General features: G+C 38.5%; 1 protein-coding gene across 1 annotated transcript; it reads left to right on the top strand.

Moving 5' to 3' along the window:
* The first annotated feature begins 501 nt into the window (after positions 1-501).
* Positions 502-16,436, top strand: hhat (hedgehog acyltransferase). Its single transcript, XM_079362883.1, is given in 14 exon segments — positions 502-653; positions 935-1,083; positions 1,171-1,235; positions 1,457-1,570; positions 1,669-1,755; positions 1,757-1,829; positions 1,832-1,863; positions 2,908-3,120; positions 3,452-3,629; positions 4,268-4,418; positions 6,489-6,524; positions 9,894-10,095; positions 10,554-10,698; positions 15,243-16,436. Coding segments are annotated over 13 exon segments (1,503 nt in total). The 5' UTR covers positions 502-653; positions 935-962; the 3' UTR covers positions 15,329-16,436.
* The last annotated feature ends 1,701 nt before the right edge of the window (positions 16,437-18,137 follow it).

Below are 18,137 nucleotides of genomic sequence, written 5' to 3'. Positions count from 1 at the left end.
CATAGACTGTAAATATAACCCCCTGAAAAAGGCAATGCCATGCAGCATTAACAACCTAAAAAACAATGGAGTTCATTTTTGCAAAGCAATAACTTACTGATATCAACTGTATTTCCTGGTTTTCTTAGCAAAAGTTTGTTTTTAGTTTTAAATTACCTGAATAGTATAACTTTTAATTTTAATCTTGATATTTCTTTTAAACCTTTTAAGATACAGGGTAAAGCTAGGTTAGGTGTGGGAAATGTTTATGAAATGAATACTGTCAGGTAAATCAGTCATTGCAGGCATCAAATTCCCACAGTTTCCCAGCTTGGGATAGCTATCTATCCATCCATCCACCATTCCATCATTCCATCCATCACTCCATACCACTCCATGACTGACTGACTAACACAACCAGCAACAACATGAGTTAGTTTTTTCATGGTGAAATTCTGGACTCTGTAGCGAAAATGGCTGATGAGCCCTCCAGTCCAGTTGGGGGCAGTCATGCTCAACACAGATGTTTTAAAGGGTTAACGAAAGAAGAAGAACGGTGCCTTTTAAATGTTGGACGCCAGGCTGCTTCAAGCTGATGGTCCTAGTAATCAAGTACCAGGCAGTGCTGTCTACGTTTTACACCAACGAAATGGACACCAGTCCAATTTTAATAGGTAACGCTGCAACTTGTTCGATCCATTAGCTAGCTGTGATCTATACCAGTGCCCGAGGCTCTGATCGAGGCTATCTCCACTACAAACGGTGCTCATAGTCTTGCTCATAAAGATCAAGAACATCATCAAATAGCAGTCTGACATACTTACCTTCTTTCGAAATGTGTTGACATCTGTATAATACACATTACTGACATCTTAATTTAGCTTTAACACATTTTAGAAATAGGAAAAAGTGATTTCAGTTTCAATTTAAAGTGACATACTTTACTCTTTGTTAGGTGCACTATAGCACATTGATTTCTCCTGATGACATCCAAACCAAAGTCCCAGTTGGCACTCCTGCCACGGATAGAGATCCTAACCTATTGGGTGCTATCCTTTGGATCTCATCTGTACTCTTTCTACCAGCTGCACAGATTCTCCAGAGGTAAAGTAAATTCAAAATTTGTTTAATAGATTGAGAATAAAGAATTATTTTGGAAGTACAATTGTTTGTTCTCATGTTGTACCTCAGAGCATGAAGCAGGATTACAGAGAGAATCCCATTTGGAAAAAGGCCTTCTCAATGGATTTAAAAGGGTAAATTTGATAATGCAGTTATTGACTGAATCAAAATTATCAATGTTTGTATACCTCACTTATGTACATTTATAATTTAAGGCCCCCCCCCCCCCCCCCCCCCCCCACATCAAATGCTTAACAACATGATTTCATTTTTTAATGATTTCAATTATGGCCCTTAACACACATTATAACAGACTCAGTTGTATTGCAAATGCTCAGGTACTTGTTTTATTTAGGACCCATCGGACTTTGAGTGGAGTTTCTGGACCGAATGGGCAAAGAAGTCTTTGCTTTGGAGTCTGATTGGTCACGGCATGATATCAAGATTGACCAGCATCTTTTACCCAAAGGTAGGAAAACAGCTGCGACAGGAGTGGCCCCGGTAAAATGAATATGGTTTGTAGGTGTAAAGCTTTTAAATACATTATATTTTGATGTTTTTCGACAGTTAAGGCTGCCAGCACTCACATTGTATGGCCTCTTTGCTGCCACTAATGTGCTGGGGATCAAAGGTGTGAGTGTGCTGCTGGTACATCTTGGGTCTCTCCTTCTCTGTGGCTCAACTACGTAAACCGGCTGTGTCCTGGGCCTGTAATTTGCTGCTGCTCTCTACATTCATATTCAACAACTTCAAGAGATACAGGTTAGAGCCAAAGTGAAAAAAAACAAAACAGTTTTCTTAATTATTTTGAACCTGTTCAACACATTTTCAGAATAATGTGAGCTAAAACACAAATGTCTCTGTCAACTGAGGTTGAACCAGGGCCACTTGATGTGTGTTTGGTTATACAGTATGTTTGTTCTGAACTTTCATGCTTTACTTTTAAATCACTTAGTGTCATATATGCATAGAACACAAGGGGGCGCAATCATACAGCCATTTGGTTACTTGGCACTCAGCGTTCATACAACAAGATAAAAGGTGAATCAGTTTTTTTGAAAGCATCTGTGTAATGCAGGTCATTTCTAGTTCTAACTGGAAACACATTTGAAAATGATTATATCATATATAAGAAGAGAATGGGGAAACATGCTCAAAGTCAAACATCTATACTAGGGAGAATAAAGGACAATCTTTTTCAAGTGAGATTTTGCTTAACTGCATTTTCTTTGACGAGAAATCACAATGATTAACACAATTCATTAGGACCAGCCAAAAACAAAATTAGTTTTTATGACTTTACAAAATCAATTCTATTAATTTCAACATTGACTGGTTAGTTAAAGTGGACACAGAATCATTCCACATCCCTCTTTTCGAATGCGTCATCCAAAAGCTCCCTTGAACTTCAGGCATTTGACACATCAGGTTTCGTCCTACCTGGAAACTATACTCCAATCACAATGGTTTACAATTTGAAGGCATTAAGTCAAATAGACATGACAGGCTGTGAATGCTTCCAGAAATCTGCCTCTTTCGTTTCTGTTCACCAACTTTTAAAGCAATAATATTCCCAACAGTGTCAAGTAGACCTCATTTAAAGTGGTATTTAGCCTATGTTTGTTGGTACACATAAACAGATTTGAATCATCAATTGTTCACGTCTGTGGTGACCTTTTTATGTTGAGTCTGTATATTTTTTGAAAAGTGTGACTTTAAGCACATTAGTTCCAAACTGTCACTTTTTAAAAAGATTTCTCTGGATTGTGCTAAAAAAATAATTGGCAGTGCCTCTGTATTACACAGAGAGGCTGGTATGAGACTGAGGAGGAGTACTATCTGCTGCTCTTCAGTGTCGCTGTATGCGGTCTACGCTTCATCAGCTTCAGCCTGGAGCACTGCTGGTGCCCTCTAGACCGTGGTGGAATTAAGCAGCTCTACTGGTTGTTTTCATATAACTTCTATCATCCTTTTTTCTACAATGGACCCATTGTAACGTATAAAGACTATGTTGAGCAGGTAAGAGAGCTTTTCCTCTGTTAAACTGCATGTCACTTTTATTATGGTCTGGAAGAGGCTGAGGCTGATTGCACTTCATGAGTACCGTGCAGAGGATGTCAGGTCGTATTTTTAGAAACCGAGTATACATCACTTCAGTAGTGAACTATTTTTACAATGGTGATGAAAATGACGAGTTGAATTTTGCACAGTTTTACCATATGTTTGACTTAGGGTGCCGGTTTGTCACTTTTCCACTTTGGGTAAAATTCTCTATCTTGTTAACGGTTGTTTTGACAGTGATGATTTTTAAAAGTTACTTTATGAGCATGCTCACTTTCTTCACTTGCAGATGCGGAGGCCTTCTGAGGAGAGTGACAAGGACAAATCCGCTTTGAGCTACTTTGTGCTCAGATCAGGGCGGATCATACTGTGGTGGTGTATCGCAGAATACATGATCCATGTCATATATATGCACTCCATCCAGTCTAATGAGACCTACTTAGAGATTCTTCCTCCATGGGCCTTAGGTGAGTCTTTATGGTGCACTTATCAGTGTAACACTGAGCTCTAGCTTTAGCCTATCTCTTCCACTTCAAACACACGCTTGTATAAAGATACAGAACTGATTGTTGACTACTCATTGGGCTTGATTTATCGTGCAGTCGTGATGATCTTTAGAGTGATTTTGATAATGTTTGTATAGACATCGTGTTGTCTGTTGGGTGATTACTGGTATTTAGTTTTTTCATACCTTTTAAAGACAAAAAAAAGAATGCATAATCAACCAGGTTGTCGTCCTCTAAGTACCCCACAGGTTCGAACATTAGGTTTGTATTTATTATATTTTTGGTAACAGCCCTCTGAATGATTCATGAGCTGGTTATTTAAACAAAAAGTACCTCTGAAACGTTAGTTTCTCCAGCCAGTAATTGCAATTGAAAATCCTCTTTTGTGTAAAATTGTTTGATTTGATGGGTCAAAACTACTCTTATACTAGAAGGAAAACCTATAGTTCATTAGCACATGTGGGTGGGTCCAGGCTCTTCAGGTACACCCTGTTATTAGAAATTAATTTCCTTGTTTTGAAAAATAATAGATTGTCTTTGAAAAGATCAGACCTTTTATTATTTATAACTGGTTTTTCCTTTTTTTTGTTCATTCACAGGCGGTCTGGCCCTGGCCCTGGTCCAGTTTTTCTTTGTAAAGTATCTGGTTCTGTTTGGTCTTCCATCCATGCTGGCTACTTCAGATAACCTAGTTCCGCCAAAGCTTCCTCGATGTGTCAGCATCATGTACAGTTTCACGGGAATGTGGAGGTAAGATCATACCGTTTTACCAGCTCCAATCAATACCACTGACATAACTACAGTATTATATTGAACTTGTACTATTCTGATGGACAAGCTTGCGCCTGTGGTATCTATTGGAAAAAGGTCAATTTGATGTCAAGGGCCTCAAGTGCTCACTTTGCTTTGACCATAAGATTCAGACTGAGCAAGGTGAATTGTCTCATCTTCTGTCATTACTGGCAATCAGAGCAATAGGTCACCGCTGCACTAAGAACATTATGTCAAGCTTTCAGACTCCAGCTGAAGTTGTTTGGTCAGTTGGGGTATTACCTGCCACTTCTCATCTTTTCAAAGTAATAAAAGGTGAGAAGATCTCTAGATGTTAAATTTATAAAGCAATAAGAATTTTTTTTTTACGATAATTCAGCGATTCCTTCAATAGAGTTTGTAGACAGACAGACACACGTTGAAGTTGAAATAATAAAAAGTAATGCTGAAGTACAGCAACATTCGTGAAGCTTATTTCCTCCGAGATGCTGAAGGGGTCACAATTGCTCAAGTTAAGAACACACACACACACACACACACACACTGCACTGCTTCTTACAAAGGGCTAAAACTACTTTTATCAGCAAGACCGAAAATATGAAAAAAGCTTAAAACGTAGAACAGGGTTGTCGCTGCTCGGAAACAGATGGTAGTGTCACAATCCTGTTTGAGTTAATCATTTCACTTGTATGTCTTCCAGGATGCACACCATGTCTGGGCTGGTGCATTACAAATCAAGCAGTACGAGACAATATCCCACAGTCTCTCCTACCTTAAAGATGCACTATGTGTAGATTTGGTAGTGCAATGTCAAGGTTGGAGAAGTAAAACAATTCAGTGCTTTTATTTTCTGTACTAAGTGCACAGACTTTACTCGGGGGGGGGGGGGGGGGGGGGGGGGGGGGGGTCCCTGGAACATTGTTTGCAGCCAAAAATCTACCAGTTACGGTTTCACTGTTGCGGCCCCCACCATTACTTTTCTTGTAGCATTGTATCTTGAAACAGTGTTACAGGGACCGCCTTTTCCTCTGAGGACAGTTTGTGTATAGAGGTACAGTATGAACATATTCCACAGAAGCTGTACTTTCTAAACCCAACTTCCACATTTCTCCACCAAAACTACAGATTCACTTAAAAGGTCATCTCTTAGAGGCTTTTGAAATGTACTGTATTATACAAGCAAACACTGCTGTTTCTGTTTCCGTCCCCATTTATTTCAGTCAGTGTGTGTAAGAGACACACCTCTCTGTATCATGTGAGACAAAATGATAAAGAAAACAAAATGTATAATAAAGTGTAAATCCTGTAGCGCTTGATCTAAAGACACACCTGAACAATAGTGATCATAACATTCAATTCTCACTGCGCCAATAGTATTAACTGAAAGGGAACACTATAATGTGAGTGTGTAACACCTTACCTTCCCTGTAAGACTGAGTTCAAGCAGGATACTTACAGAATAAACTCAGTACTGAGTGTGTTAGACAGAGCAAACATATAACTGCATAAAAACAATTATTATGATCTTTCAAATTGATTGAGCAATGACCTGTACGTTTACGATGGCGGGAACAGCATTGTTTGTATTTCACTGTGTCAGAGTCAGACTTTTTTTTTTTTATATAAATGTAAATGGCAATAATAAAGTGCAGTCTTCATTAAGAGCACTTATATAGTTATATAGAGGTGGTAGGATGTAAGTCTGGTCTTGCAGTAAAAATGCACCAGCTGTAGACAAGATTGACCAATGTGCTGACACCAAGGCACTCCAATCCGGCCTGCGTGTGCTGAGCTGGTCAATGTCGACAACATTGATGGAATGCATAAAGCTGTCCGCCGATATCATTGACAAAACAGCTTCAGTTTATATGCTGTGCAAAAAAGGAAAAGCTTTTTCTAATCTTCTTAGTGAGAACACACACACACAACACACACACTTTGTACATACAGCACATGCCTCAGTTTCTATGAGATGCAGTGCTCAGGTGTTTCAGTGATATATTATTATGTAAATTTGTGACTGAAATATCCATTTTTGTTCTTTCACAGGCACTTTGATGAGGGCCTGTATCGATGGCTCATCAGGTAAGAGGCACTCAATGAGCAGTGGACGGACTAATTCAGATGTTAATGCTTACTGAAAAAAATGTGAAACGGCCTCTAAACCAAATAACAGCTATGATATCAGAGTGGCTGTCCAGCGGTCTGTCTGCCGCTGTCTGTCTGTATCTCTAACTGTTCTATCTCTTTTTCATCTGTCTGTGTAATCAGATGTATCTTTCAATCTTGACTTGATTTTATCAGATGTCTTTGTGTTTAATCAATTCTGTGTCTTTCTTTTTATTTTCTCTGTCTGTTTGACAGTCAATCAACCTTTATTCGTATAGCCCTAATTTACAACAAATGTTATCTGAAGACTCTTCACAAAAACAACACACTTCTAGTTATTTCATTTATAGAATCCCATCATTTATCCGCCATAAGTCTGTCTGTCTCAAAGTTGAATCAGTTGTATCCTCCTGTATTTCTGTCTATCTTTCTGACTGTCTGTCTGGCCAATCAATTCTTTTCTATTTGTTTGTCTCTTCTTCTTATTGTTTCGGTCTTTCCATCCAATCATTCTATCTGTTAATCTACTGCCCATCTGTCTTATCTATGCGTCTATCAATCTATAATTTTGAATAATTTACATTTCTTCATAGTTTTTTTTAAAATGTTCCTTCTATCAGGAGTAGCATGTGTTTAATCAAACTGTATCTGTTACTACACACTTACCGTGAAGAGCTCATTTCCTGTGCGGCTATGAAGGTATCAGTTGAAAAACCTTTAAAAGGTGCCATCCTCCAGCTGCCTGACCACACGTTTGAACATAATGGACGAGGACGCTGCATTTGCATGTAGGCTTTCTCATGATTATGAGGTAGAACGTTATCGGTGAATAGTTCTTCTGTTGGGGTTACTATTTATGTGTCTCCCTGGAGAAATGCCTCTTTGTTTAACGTGCATAATGCAATGGGAGCATTATGCAGTTGCTCATTCGCACTTTGGACAATGCACATTGTTAGTTTGTCTGCCTTTAATGATGCACACTCGGTTGAATGCAGCCTATTGGGGCTTTATGGTCCACTTGGTAGACGCTGGTTGCTACAGTACATGGAGGAAACGCGAGAGCTACACGGCTGTCAGAAAACACAACGTGATGGTGTGTGAAAATGTTGTTTTATATTAGTCTTATGTTGACTGACTTCTTCTAACTGTTGTTTGTCCTGAATAATATTGTTCCTGTACATTTGCTTTTAGGTTTTTAAAAACAATTTAATGACGATATATTTCATATCGGGCTGTAAAAAAAGCCCACATTAATTTCCTAAAGATCCTTAAATTTAAATTGCAAATGCACGTCTCCATTTTAGTCCGTGTCCATTGGAAATTGTATTCTCCTGCTTAATGGCATCACTTGTAATTATCCTTGTGCAGAAGCAAAATGATAGCCATGACACAATGCCCCGGCGTTCCTTCTAGTGAAAGTGCTCTTAAAGAGGTTTTAATGTGGTTCTGAAATTCTGCTGAAATTGTCTGAAGAGCGCTAGATGAGCGTGTAGGTGTTTAGTGATGTGCTCTACATGACTCACTGACACCCCGTCTCCCTGGGCAGCTAAGTGGCTCATTCTTGGCCATTCCATTACGCTTCTCTGTCTGTATGGTGTCTGTTTCACACACATAAAGAGCTCTTACTGCCTGTTATTACAGCAACATATGAAAAGGAGAATTTAACCCCGAAGCCTTAGGGGGATTAGTTGTAAATTAATAAGTGGGGAGTATGGTTCGGCTTGGCTGGAGGGGTCAGCCATTAACTTTGTACTTAAAGCAAAAATAAAAAAGATCAACAAACATGTACTGTAAGCGGACACTAACTTTAAAGTGTGAACTCACATTTGCACCATCTTTTTCCAGTTGTTGGGCAGAACATTAGACATTGATTATGATTATTCAGGGTTTTAATATGGGTCTAAAATTGAGCATATTTCTCATATGATATGTGTAGAATCAATCCCTATTAATCTAAAAATCTGAACGTGTACTCTGTACAGTGTGTTGAGGTTTGCGTGTGCTCTAATTCTCTGGTTCCTCTCCATCTGTTTCTGCTCCTACTTTCATCCTTCAATATGGCCAAGCTGGCCACTCTATTTAAGGCTCAGAAAATGCTGGCTCATCTTTCAGGAACATTGATTAGCCACAGGGCGGCTGTGATAATTAGTTCCCAGCTCAGCAACACTGGGCACAACGTGGCGTTTGTTTTTTTCTGAGCATGCTGAAGTGATGTAGCAGGTAGAGACTCTCGGTACCTCCGGGACAGGCAGCGACGTTCACACAATATCTGAGACCATTTTTCTTCACAGCGTGCAGCACAATGTGCACTGATTGGTGGAATGTTACACCAAGTCTGCCATAACTTAAAGACTATAAATAGTTTAATAAAAGTGATAATCGCTCTTTATTTGGCCAACTTGTTGATACTGTTGCAGGTTTTGTTCACAGCGTACTAACTAACCAAGATGTTGAAGTTAGACCATACCCAACCAAGAAAAGAAGCCATCTGTTAAAAAAAAAAAACGGTTATTGTAAAAGAGTGTGTTAATGTGCTTTAAAGTGGGATACAGAAATGCAGACACACCGGCTCGGGATGTAATGATTCACTCAACTGCCCATTCATGACACTGAGTTCACAATACGATTCTCTCACGATTTATTTTGAGAGAATTGGGAGGTGATTGGAGCTTCTAACTGCGCAGTTGATTAAATGTTGCGTCATGTCGGTTTTGCTATTTGTGAAGTTCTCTGTCTTGTTGTAACATTTGCACACAGTTTTTGTCTTTAATTTTCTGTCTTGCCATGATAACGGCTGCCTCCTCTGCATTTCGCATCGTCGACTCAGAACCCCAAACAGCAGCAAGCATCCGTCAAGCGTAATTCCCAAAGTAAGCTTGATGCGTCTTCATGACAGCACCAGCTAAGCACATAGACACAGCATTACCTGGGCCCACCCCACCCAGGGCAGCTCTGCAGCTCCCATGCCTTACAAAAGGTTTGTTGTGAATCACAGAGACATTTGGAAGCATTCACCCAGCTGGAGGACAACTGGGGGGGGGGGGGGGGGAGATTGATATTCTCAGGTGTGTCTCCATTTCTACTCTGGACTTCAAAGCAACATTTACTTAGTGAAAAATCAATGAACATGGCATGATTATTTATGTGACAGGCTGACCAATACCTTTAGCATTAATGCTCCCACCTCTTTATCACATGTGGCTGTTTTACATCTGTGTCCTGGCCTTTATTTATACATCATACACTATCACTATTTGCTTTATTCTGTTTGGTCGTAAAGGTTACGATCTTCTTTAAGGATCTGTTCAAAAGGTTATTTCTTCATAGTATGTACACATGTTCCAGATACATCTATGTGCCATTAGGAGGTTCACGTCACGGTCCCCTTTACAATATGTTTTCCACTGGCCTCGCGTTCGGATTCGTCTGCCTCTGGCACGGAGGCCACGACTACCTGCAGTACTGGGCTCTGATGAACTGGGCAGGAGTCCTGGTGGAGAATGGGCTGAAATCACTCCTCACTTCATCCTTTATTCACTCCATCGTTGTAAGTTTGAAATCTAAGAAACTTAGAAACAAGATCCAACGAAAGCCTTTATATGAAGCTCTATTGCAATTAGCTTAAGATGAGTGGACATGATATCTTTCTTGCTAGCTAAAAAATAATGGGCACATAAAATCTAAGTACAATAAGAGATGGGGCCTGGAGCTCTTATGTGCAGACTGGTCGGCATCTATGCTTAACGCCTGAATATTGATGCCAGTAAAATTCTCTTTCCAATGCATTGTTGAGTTTCTTTCAGGCTATTCATACTTTATAAGCTTCTAGCTTCAGGCGAAGGATCTTGTTCTCCAAATAATGCTAAAGGTTGATAGCATACTGTGTTATTTCCCAGTTTATGGTCCCAAAGTTTATTAGTGCCAGGTGCTTTGCTGCTCTTTGTTTCTCAGATTTATGATGAGTATCTTTTGTGATTCTCCTGCATGTGCTTACTGATTTCCCAGGAGCGGAATTTCTCTGCGGCGATGGAAAGGCGTTGCGTTGCCCTTCTCTCTGCCTTCTCCACTGCCATGCTCATCCTCTCGAATCTGGTGTTCCTTGGAGGGATACATGTTGGCAGAATCTTCTGGAAGCGTGTCTTCGTGCAAGGTAAACGGCTTTCTACACCGATCATTCAGTGGAATTTGTGTTTGCATTCATCTTGCTGGGTTGCTCAGCTTGTTTCAGCTTGTCTTTAAAAAATAATAATAAAAAAAAAAGTCCAATGTATCAGACAGAGAGAGGCCTCACATGGTCAGAAAATGATCACAAATCAAATCAAATGATCCTGCTCTTCTTTAGGTTAGGTTATATGACAATATGACACTCATATTAGAAGATGTTTATTCTTGGGTTCTTTTTGCCTCTGCATGGGCAAAGTCCCCTTAAAAGAGACATCTCCTTTATGTTTGTGCCAGTCCCGCTTTTGTTCCCTGTGTCTTTATTTGGCTCGTTTGGTACCTAAAGCTAAATGGCAGGCCCATCCTGAAGCCTGACTACTAATGATAAGCAATCTGAGCTGCTCTCGTTGCTCAACTGGGAGCAGAGTCAGTGCCCCAAGCTCAGTTTAGAACTGATATATATATATATATATATATATATATATATATATATATATATATATATATATATATATAATACACGCTTTGGATTCTGTCTAAAAAATGCTGAAACAAAATGCATGTTTAATCATTTAACCTGATTGATGCGTTTGTGTTATTGGCCACTTAACAATACCAATGTACCAATGTCATGTATAAGCAAAGAGTTACCTATTGACACTTTATTTGAAGTGTTGTTTCTGAGCTCTCACACACGTCTTGTATTTAGCTAACGTTGGGCTCTTTTGTAGTCTCTGCCAACGTCTCTCCGACTCTGTATGCTCCACTATCTTAACCAGCACTGACCATGGCCGTCTGCTGTTTCGACCTAAACCAAAAAATGTATAATCAATAGTATATCAAAGATCTTTGCTGAAGACACCCCCTTGTTGTGGCTTTTAGCTATGATAAGAACCAAAGATACTGAATCATCAGTCAACTTGCTGGCTCATAAAACCAAATCGCAAAACCAATCACAAAACCAAATCAATATATCAAAGATCTTTACTGAAGACACCCCCTTTATGTGGCTTGTAGCTATGATTAGAACGGGGAGAATGAATCATCTGTAAACTTGCTGGCTCATAAAACCAAATCAATGAGCTGCAAAAGACGAGCAAGCTTTTAAGTAAGCCCTCCTGTAGGGTTGAGACTGTTGTTGCTTTGAGTTTTCCCTCTCAAACACAAATGTCAATTTGTTCTTTTTATATAGAGTATAGATTTTTTTCTTGCAGTTTTGCATTAGAATTATAACATTTATTCAGTAATTCAAAGGCTTGGTTTAACACCTTCACAGTACAACACCGGCGCACGCAAGAAAGCTGTCCTCTTTTCAGCTTCATGACTCTCCAGAGAAATGCGACGGCTCATGCAGGTGGAAATAAAATGACATCTGTCAGGATCTGACGACGGTGGTTTCATTTCAGTTTCTGATCACATTTCAACTATTTCTATTACCCATGAAGTCCGTGCTCAGTCATTTTGTGTTCTCTACAGTGTTTCAGTCTCATCAGTATCAGGTCTTCAATCCTTGAGCATTCTGATTGCGTTAGACGCTACTAAAGGAGTCTGAAAAAAAGTCATATTCCAGACACCACTTAAGCTTTATCAGGACAGTTAAAAAAAAATAGCTGTAAGCCTGGAGGGTTCAGAGCAAACTATGTGTACATCCTTCTTGCTGCACTTCTGCCCCCTTTTTACACATACTATACCGTAGACTTGTTTTAAATAAATTAAGAGTTGTCTAAAAATAAGAACAGGGTGCTGGAAATTACCATATCTGTCGTGAATTATTGAGAGAAGGAACTATAAACTCAACTGAGAATCTCAGTTTGCTTCTGCAACAACACATTTGACCCACTTTGATACTAAATAATAAAGATTCCACGTGGCTGATTTTGAAGAGGCACTGATCGTGCCATTTGCTAATTGTGCTCATCTCACTGTTTGTGTTGTTGTGTTTGAAACTGAAATATAATGCACCATCCAGATATGCCTGAAGCAATTCCTTTTGTCTGCATGTGTCTGCATAATGTACCACCGGGGGAGGGAGTTGTGGTTTCCTTCATTAACATAAGATCAATGCTTTTAAATCAGCCTGTCTGGGATTTTTACTGGTGCGGGCAGAAGCGTAATTGCTCTCAGACCTCACTGGCAAAAAAAAAAAAAAAAAAAAAATCCTACTCACACTCTGTCTAAAGTCACTCTGTATGTTGTGACTGAGGATGTACTCGGTTTCACCTGTGTATGTGTTTTACATAAAATAATAGTACTGGGAACATAGTGTTGTTTAGTGTGCAACAATGAAGAAACTTCTTCACCTTTATTCTGATTCGGATTTATATCTAATGTCTGTTATTGTATTCAAAGTTAAGAGTCATTTTTTAACACTTCCTGCTAAAAAGATTGAAGATTGTAGCTGCAGTTTCTGAGATTCTAACCATCACAACCAGTTACAGAGAACTGATGTTGGTGTCTACAAACAAACATTGGGAATTGGACTGTATAGAGTCTGTAGTTTGCTGGCAGTCACTGCAGTCTAAAAAAAAAAAAAAATGTATGAAATCAGATGTTTGTTTATGTCTTTGGTGTGAAGGTGAGAGATTAAATCTATAGCTTAATTTATCAAAGAACAAATTCAGATGGGTTTTTTTTATCAGCCACTTATTTGGGTTTAAATCCAATTTTTGAATAGTGCTTTTTGTCTGTTTAGGCATAATATTCTTTCCTTGTGTCGAGGCGCATGCAGGGTTGCCATTTTGCGGACACGTTGCGCTTATTAGAAAAATGCTGAGGCTTTTTAGATCGGGTAAAATCAGTTATATCTGAACCAGTTTGCTAGCCTACTTCCATCTTAAATCTGGTCTTAAATCTTGCAAGCCGAGGGCAGCCAAAAAAACCTGCCTTCCTTTTCTGAATCAAAAAATAACAGGTCATTCTGGACCAGAATGGAAACTTAGGAGGACATACTGGCTGCTGCAGTGTTCTCGTGAAAGCCGGAACTTCAACATAGCATGTTTGCTTAATGTCTCATGATAGGTGGGTAGCTTACATATTGCGCTGAAAATGTTAGAGAAGAGATAACAAACTTAGGTAAAATGTGTCTCATATTTAACAACAAAATGTAGAGATAATTCACTGTTTTGCCTCATGTTTGTCCAAGCGGAAAAGGAAGGCAGTCATAGTAATGTAAGTTAACCAATATTGATACGTTTCATTCTGGATCAAACAGACGGATTGATTGACTAATAAAACTGACATTGTGTTTATAAGGCAACGCTAATAGCACATAACAAGCACACATTTGTCAACTAGCACAAGTTAACCTTTGTTTCATTCAGCCATCCAAAGTTCCCTGCTAAATCCAATCCTGTTTATACTTTACAGTCCTTCTGCTCATTAATCAATGTTATATTTGGTTTTCAGATACATCTCCGTTCATTTGGCTTTCACACCTCAATCGAACTGGAAGCAGCGTGTTAATCAAGCTGCAAAAGAAACTGGTGTGTAATTACAGCACCTGTTGATCACAGTCAAGCAACCGACAGAACTAGGTTATTCATTAAAGGTTGCACCACTCTTCATCTCTTTTCCACTGCTTCAGAATGACTTATTTAGAACAGCAGAGCCATCAAAACATCTCTATGTTCCAAAATAGCAAAAAACTCTAATCTTGCTTCTCAGTGTTTTCCAGAAGTTATATGCGTGTTGTGTACCTTTAAATTCTGTTTCTTATTGTGTTAGTTTAAAGTCGTTTACAGCTGAAGTTGGGGAACGGTTTGCAAAATCTATTTCACACTGAGAGCGTGAATGACATTTAGATACCTGTCAAGTCAAAACCCTGGGACGCAACATGTCAGCTGGACTTAAATTCGGGTAAAAAGTCTTTCAAATGTGATTTAACTAACTTTATAATAAACTGGCCTTGACTGAACATTTCATTAAATCTTATTCCAGAGAAAAACAGCAAGAAGTATTTCCTTTTTTGGTTGTGTGACTGTCATCAAAATGTGTCTTTTCCATCCTTAGCCAATGCAGCCTTATTCTTATGCAGACAGAGAACTGGCAGCTGTGCATGATGCAGAATGTGTGTATGTGAATTAGATTTTGACATGAATAGAAAAGAATAGACCATTGAAAAGCATTGTGGGTGCAGGTGCAGGTTTCTGAGATAATCTGGATGGAAGCCAGTTTGGGAGGAGGCGCAAACAGCCGTCCTTACCTGCCTGCTTGACTTTCTAAGAAGCAGCTATAAATAGAAAAAGAGAATAACAAAAATACAACACTGTACAGCATGAAAAACATGGCCGTTGCCACTACTGTTACTAATTCTATTTCCTATTTACCTGCTGAAAAGAGTGCAAGACGACGCAATTACTTTTTGGCTTAGTTCAAATATAAATCCTTTTTCTTTTCTTTTTTTCCTTGGAGGGGATGAAACCTTAATCTGGGATAAAATAAGATAAGGACCATATCTAATATTTTGACTTTTGAAATGTTATGATTACTAACATTTAAAAATAAATAACTTAAAGGGTTTTGTTTTGATTTCAGGCTGGTCTACAATCCTCCCTCCTATGCTGGCTTTCCTCTACTGCTTTGCTCAGATTGGGCTCGAGTGGACTTCTCACCCAACATGAGTCACCTTGGCTTTGTTTGAAGGTGTGAATAACTGCTAACGAACAAACCAGAACAACCTGCTGAGTCCACTACTGAGTCCATACCAGCGAATCTGGCTCGAAGCCCCATAAGCTGTCCGAGACTTTGCTGAAGTAAAACTGAGGAGCCACTTTCCACATCTGCAATTTAAAAAGAAACACAGAAACTGCAATAGAAAAATAGTGTCTTTTTGTCAGTGCAAGGAAGTGTACATGAGCAGCCTTTGCTGTTTCAGGGCCTATTATCAGCCCAATAAGCTTTATCGTCTCAATTTTATGACTCTGATAAGATATTGCTCAGCTATCCGGTAAGCTGGAGAAACACTAATTTTATTTTTACTGTCCTTTAACTCAGCACAGACGCAGTTGTGTATTCAGATTTGGACAATAGGCACAGAAGGCTGAATAGAGCAGCAGGAATCTGATCGATGTCATTATTTCCTCGGCAGAGGCCATTTGGCTAAAGTAGAATAAGACTCATGGTTTATGTATTTTTAAAAGCCTTACACTGACGACACAGTAGCTTTTAATTCTACACTGTCACAATGGTAGGTGACATTTATACACTAAACCTTTTTGTGTTAAAAAAACAGGCTTTAACATTTTGTATCCACCTTGTGCCTTCAAAATGTCAAACTCGCAATTCCTTCATCCATAAATGGATAAAATCTTGAATTTAAAATACAACAAATATTAATGTACTTTTTTACGTAATTGGTATATGGACTTGTATCGTGTGTGTTTTTTTTTTTTAGTATTGTCACTACTTTTATACCGCATGCCACACCTACCTTGTCACACCCATTCACACACTGTAGAGGCTGCTATGTAAAGTGTCCATCAGAATCCATTCAAACGCCGCAGCCGAAGCAGCAGTAACAATTCAAGTTTAAGTTTCTTGCCAAAGGACAAATCGGACACGTTGCTGCAGGAGCTGGGAATTGAACCACCAATCTTCCAGAAAAGCAACATTTTCCCATCACTCTCTACAAGTAAAGACAAATCTTTAAAAAGAATAGAAATAAAATGGTCAATTAAATGCTATACAGATTTTTTAAAAGTCACTCTGGAATAAATCTATTCAAAGTTATCACTGTGTCCTGAACTTTTTTTCGAAAATCAAACAATTGATAAATTTAAAATACTGTGTAAATGATTAGATTCTGAAACAATCATTATTTTCAAGTCTTAAATTACACCAATTGGAGTTGACTTCGAAGTATAGGTGATGGGTTGGATGAGTTTTAGACGTTTTCGGTTGATTTACTTTGTGCCTGTTCAATTTCAAATCATTAGTTTAATAAAAAAAACACTTCTCGGTTTTAAATGTACAATTTTTTGTCTAGCCTTTGATCCATATCTGACAAATAAGATCGGTAATACAGTTTAATAGTTTGTCAACAAATTATAAAGACCAACTCTTGTGTTTCAACAAGAAATAAGAAGCTGCTTTAATGAGCTTATCTGTGCTTCGCTGTGTCTTTAGAGCTTAGAAAGTGGGATGCTGCAAAAGAGCCTGATCCTCTTACCATTCACAGTGCACAGTAAGGAAAGCAAACAGCTTCAGGAGATGACAACTGAGAAGATTAGTTTAAGTATATGTTTATTTTAAGTAAGAGTTGCCATCGCTGAGATATACTTTTGGCCCACAGGTTCATTACATTCATGCTACTGACTGTCCCAAAGGTTACGTTTCTCAATAATGGATCTGTGTTTCCTGCAGGGGTCAATGATAAAGAAAACATAGTCCTTGTTACTGTGTAAACAGCATTTTGTTGTTCTGGTGAGCCTGAAGTGTTTCCATTAGCTAATATGTTGTTAGGATTAATACAACCAAAGTGGCATTAGAAAGGATCATTATCAGTGGAGGGTCAGTGAGAAATCCTCTTAAACATGCAGGAAACTGTGAGCTTAATCTGATTTAAGAAGATCAGCAGGAGAATATACCTGCTGAGTAACACCTCCTTAAATAACCACCCTGATCAAATGTCCAGAGAGAGCAGACAGGCATAAAGTATTTATAAAATATTTATTATCAACAATACAGCATGTCACAGTTCAAAACAAGGAGTTCTCGGTGTGCTTGAAATAGTTTCATTTCATCATCTCAATAGTTTCAATGTAGTGTGAACATGGAGGCATGTGCATATAACATTTACCTATAACCAAAATTTCAAACTTTTTCTGTCTTAAGAATCTAAACATTGCAGTATAATCTGTGCATAAATATATATTAAATATATGCATGTCAAGTTTTATAATAAGGCAGCTTCTGCAGCTGACCACAAAAATAGTTGTGTTCAGTTAGTTTCAAAGAGGGGACAGTAGTTTGGATGTTTAACACTGCTTTTCTCACCACCGGCTTGGAATTGGGGCACTATGATAAAAGCACAATGTTGCATGCTTTAAAGTAGTCGAATGTCATGACTAATAATATTTCAGGAAATGTGACAAAGTGGTATTGCAGTGCCATCAAAATATTTTTTAATGGTTCAAATGATTGGAAGCTTAAGGTTTTCTGTAGAATCTTCAGTGTTTGAACCTTTATAAATGTTACAGCACAGGGAAACATGTTGCTTTCAACAATCTTGTCTCCTTCATTCTATTTAATATCACATTCATTTGGTGTTGGTATAAAGTTATGCCTTTTAAGAATGTTGGACTGCTTTCAAAAACTCCCACAAATTTGATTAACAAAAACCAAACGTATTTACAGCGTTTATTACAAAAAAATCTTATAGATCCTCACTTTGTGTTCAGATTGAGTAAAATGTAATGAAACTAGAGGAGA

Source organism: Symphodus melops (assembly GCF_947650265.1).
Source record: "Symphodus melops genome assembly, chromosome: 15".
Lineage (NCBI taxonomy): Eukaryota > Metazoa > Chordata > Actinopteri > Labriformes > Labridae > Symphodus > Symphodus melops.
This window is presented reverse-complemented; position numbering and strand designations above follow the sequence as displayed.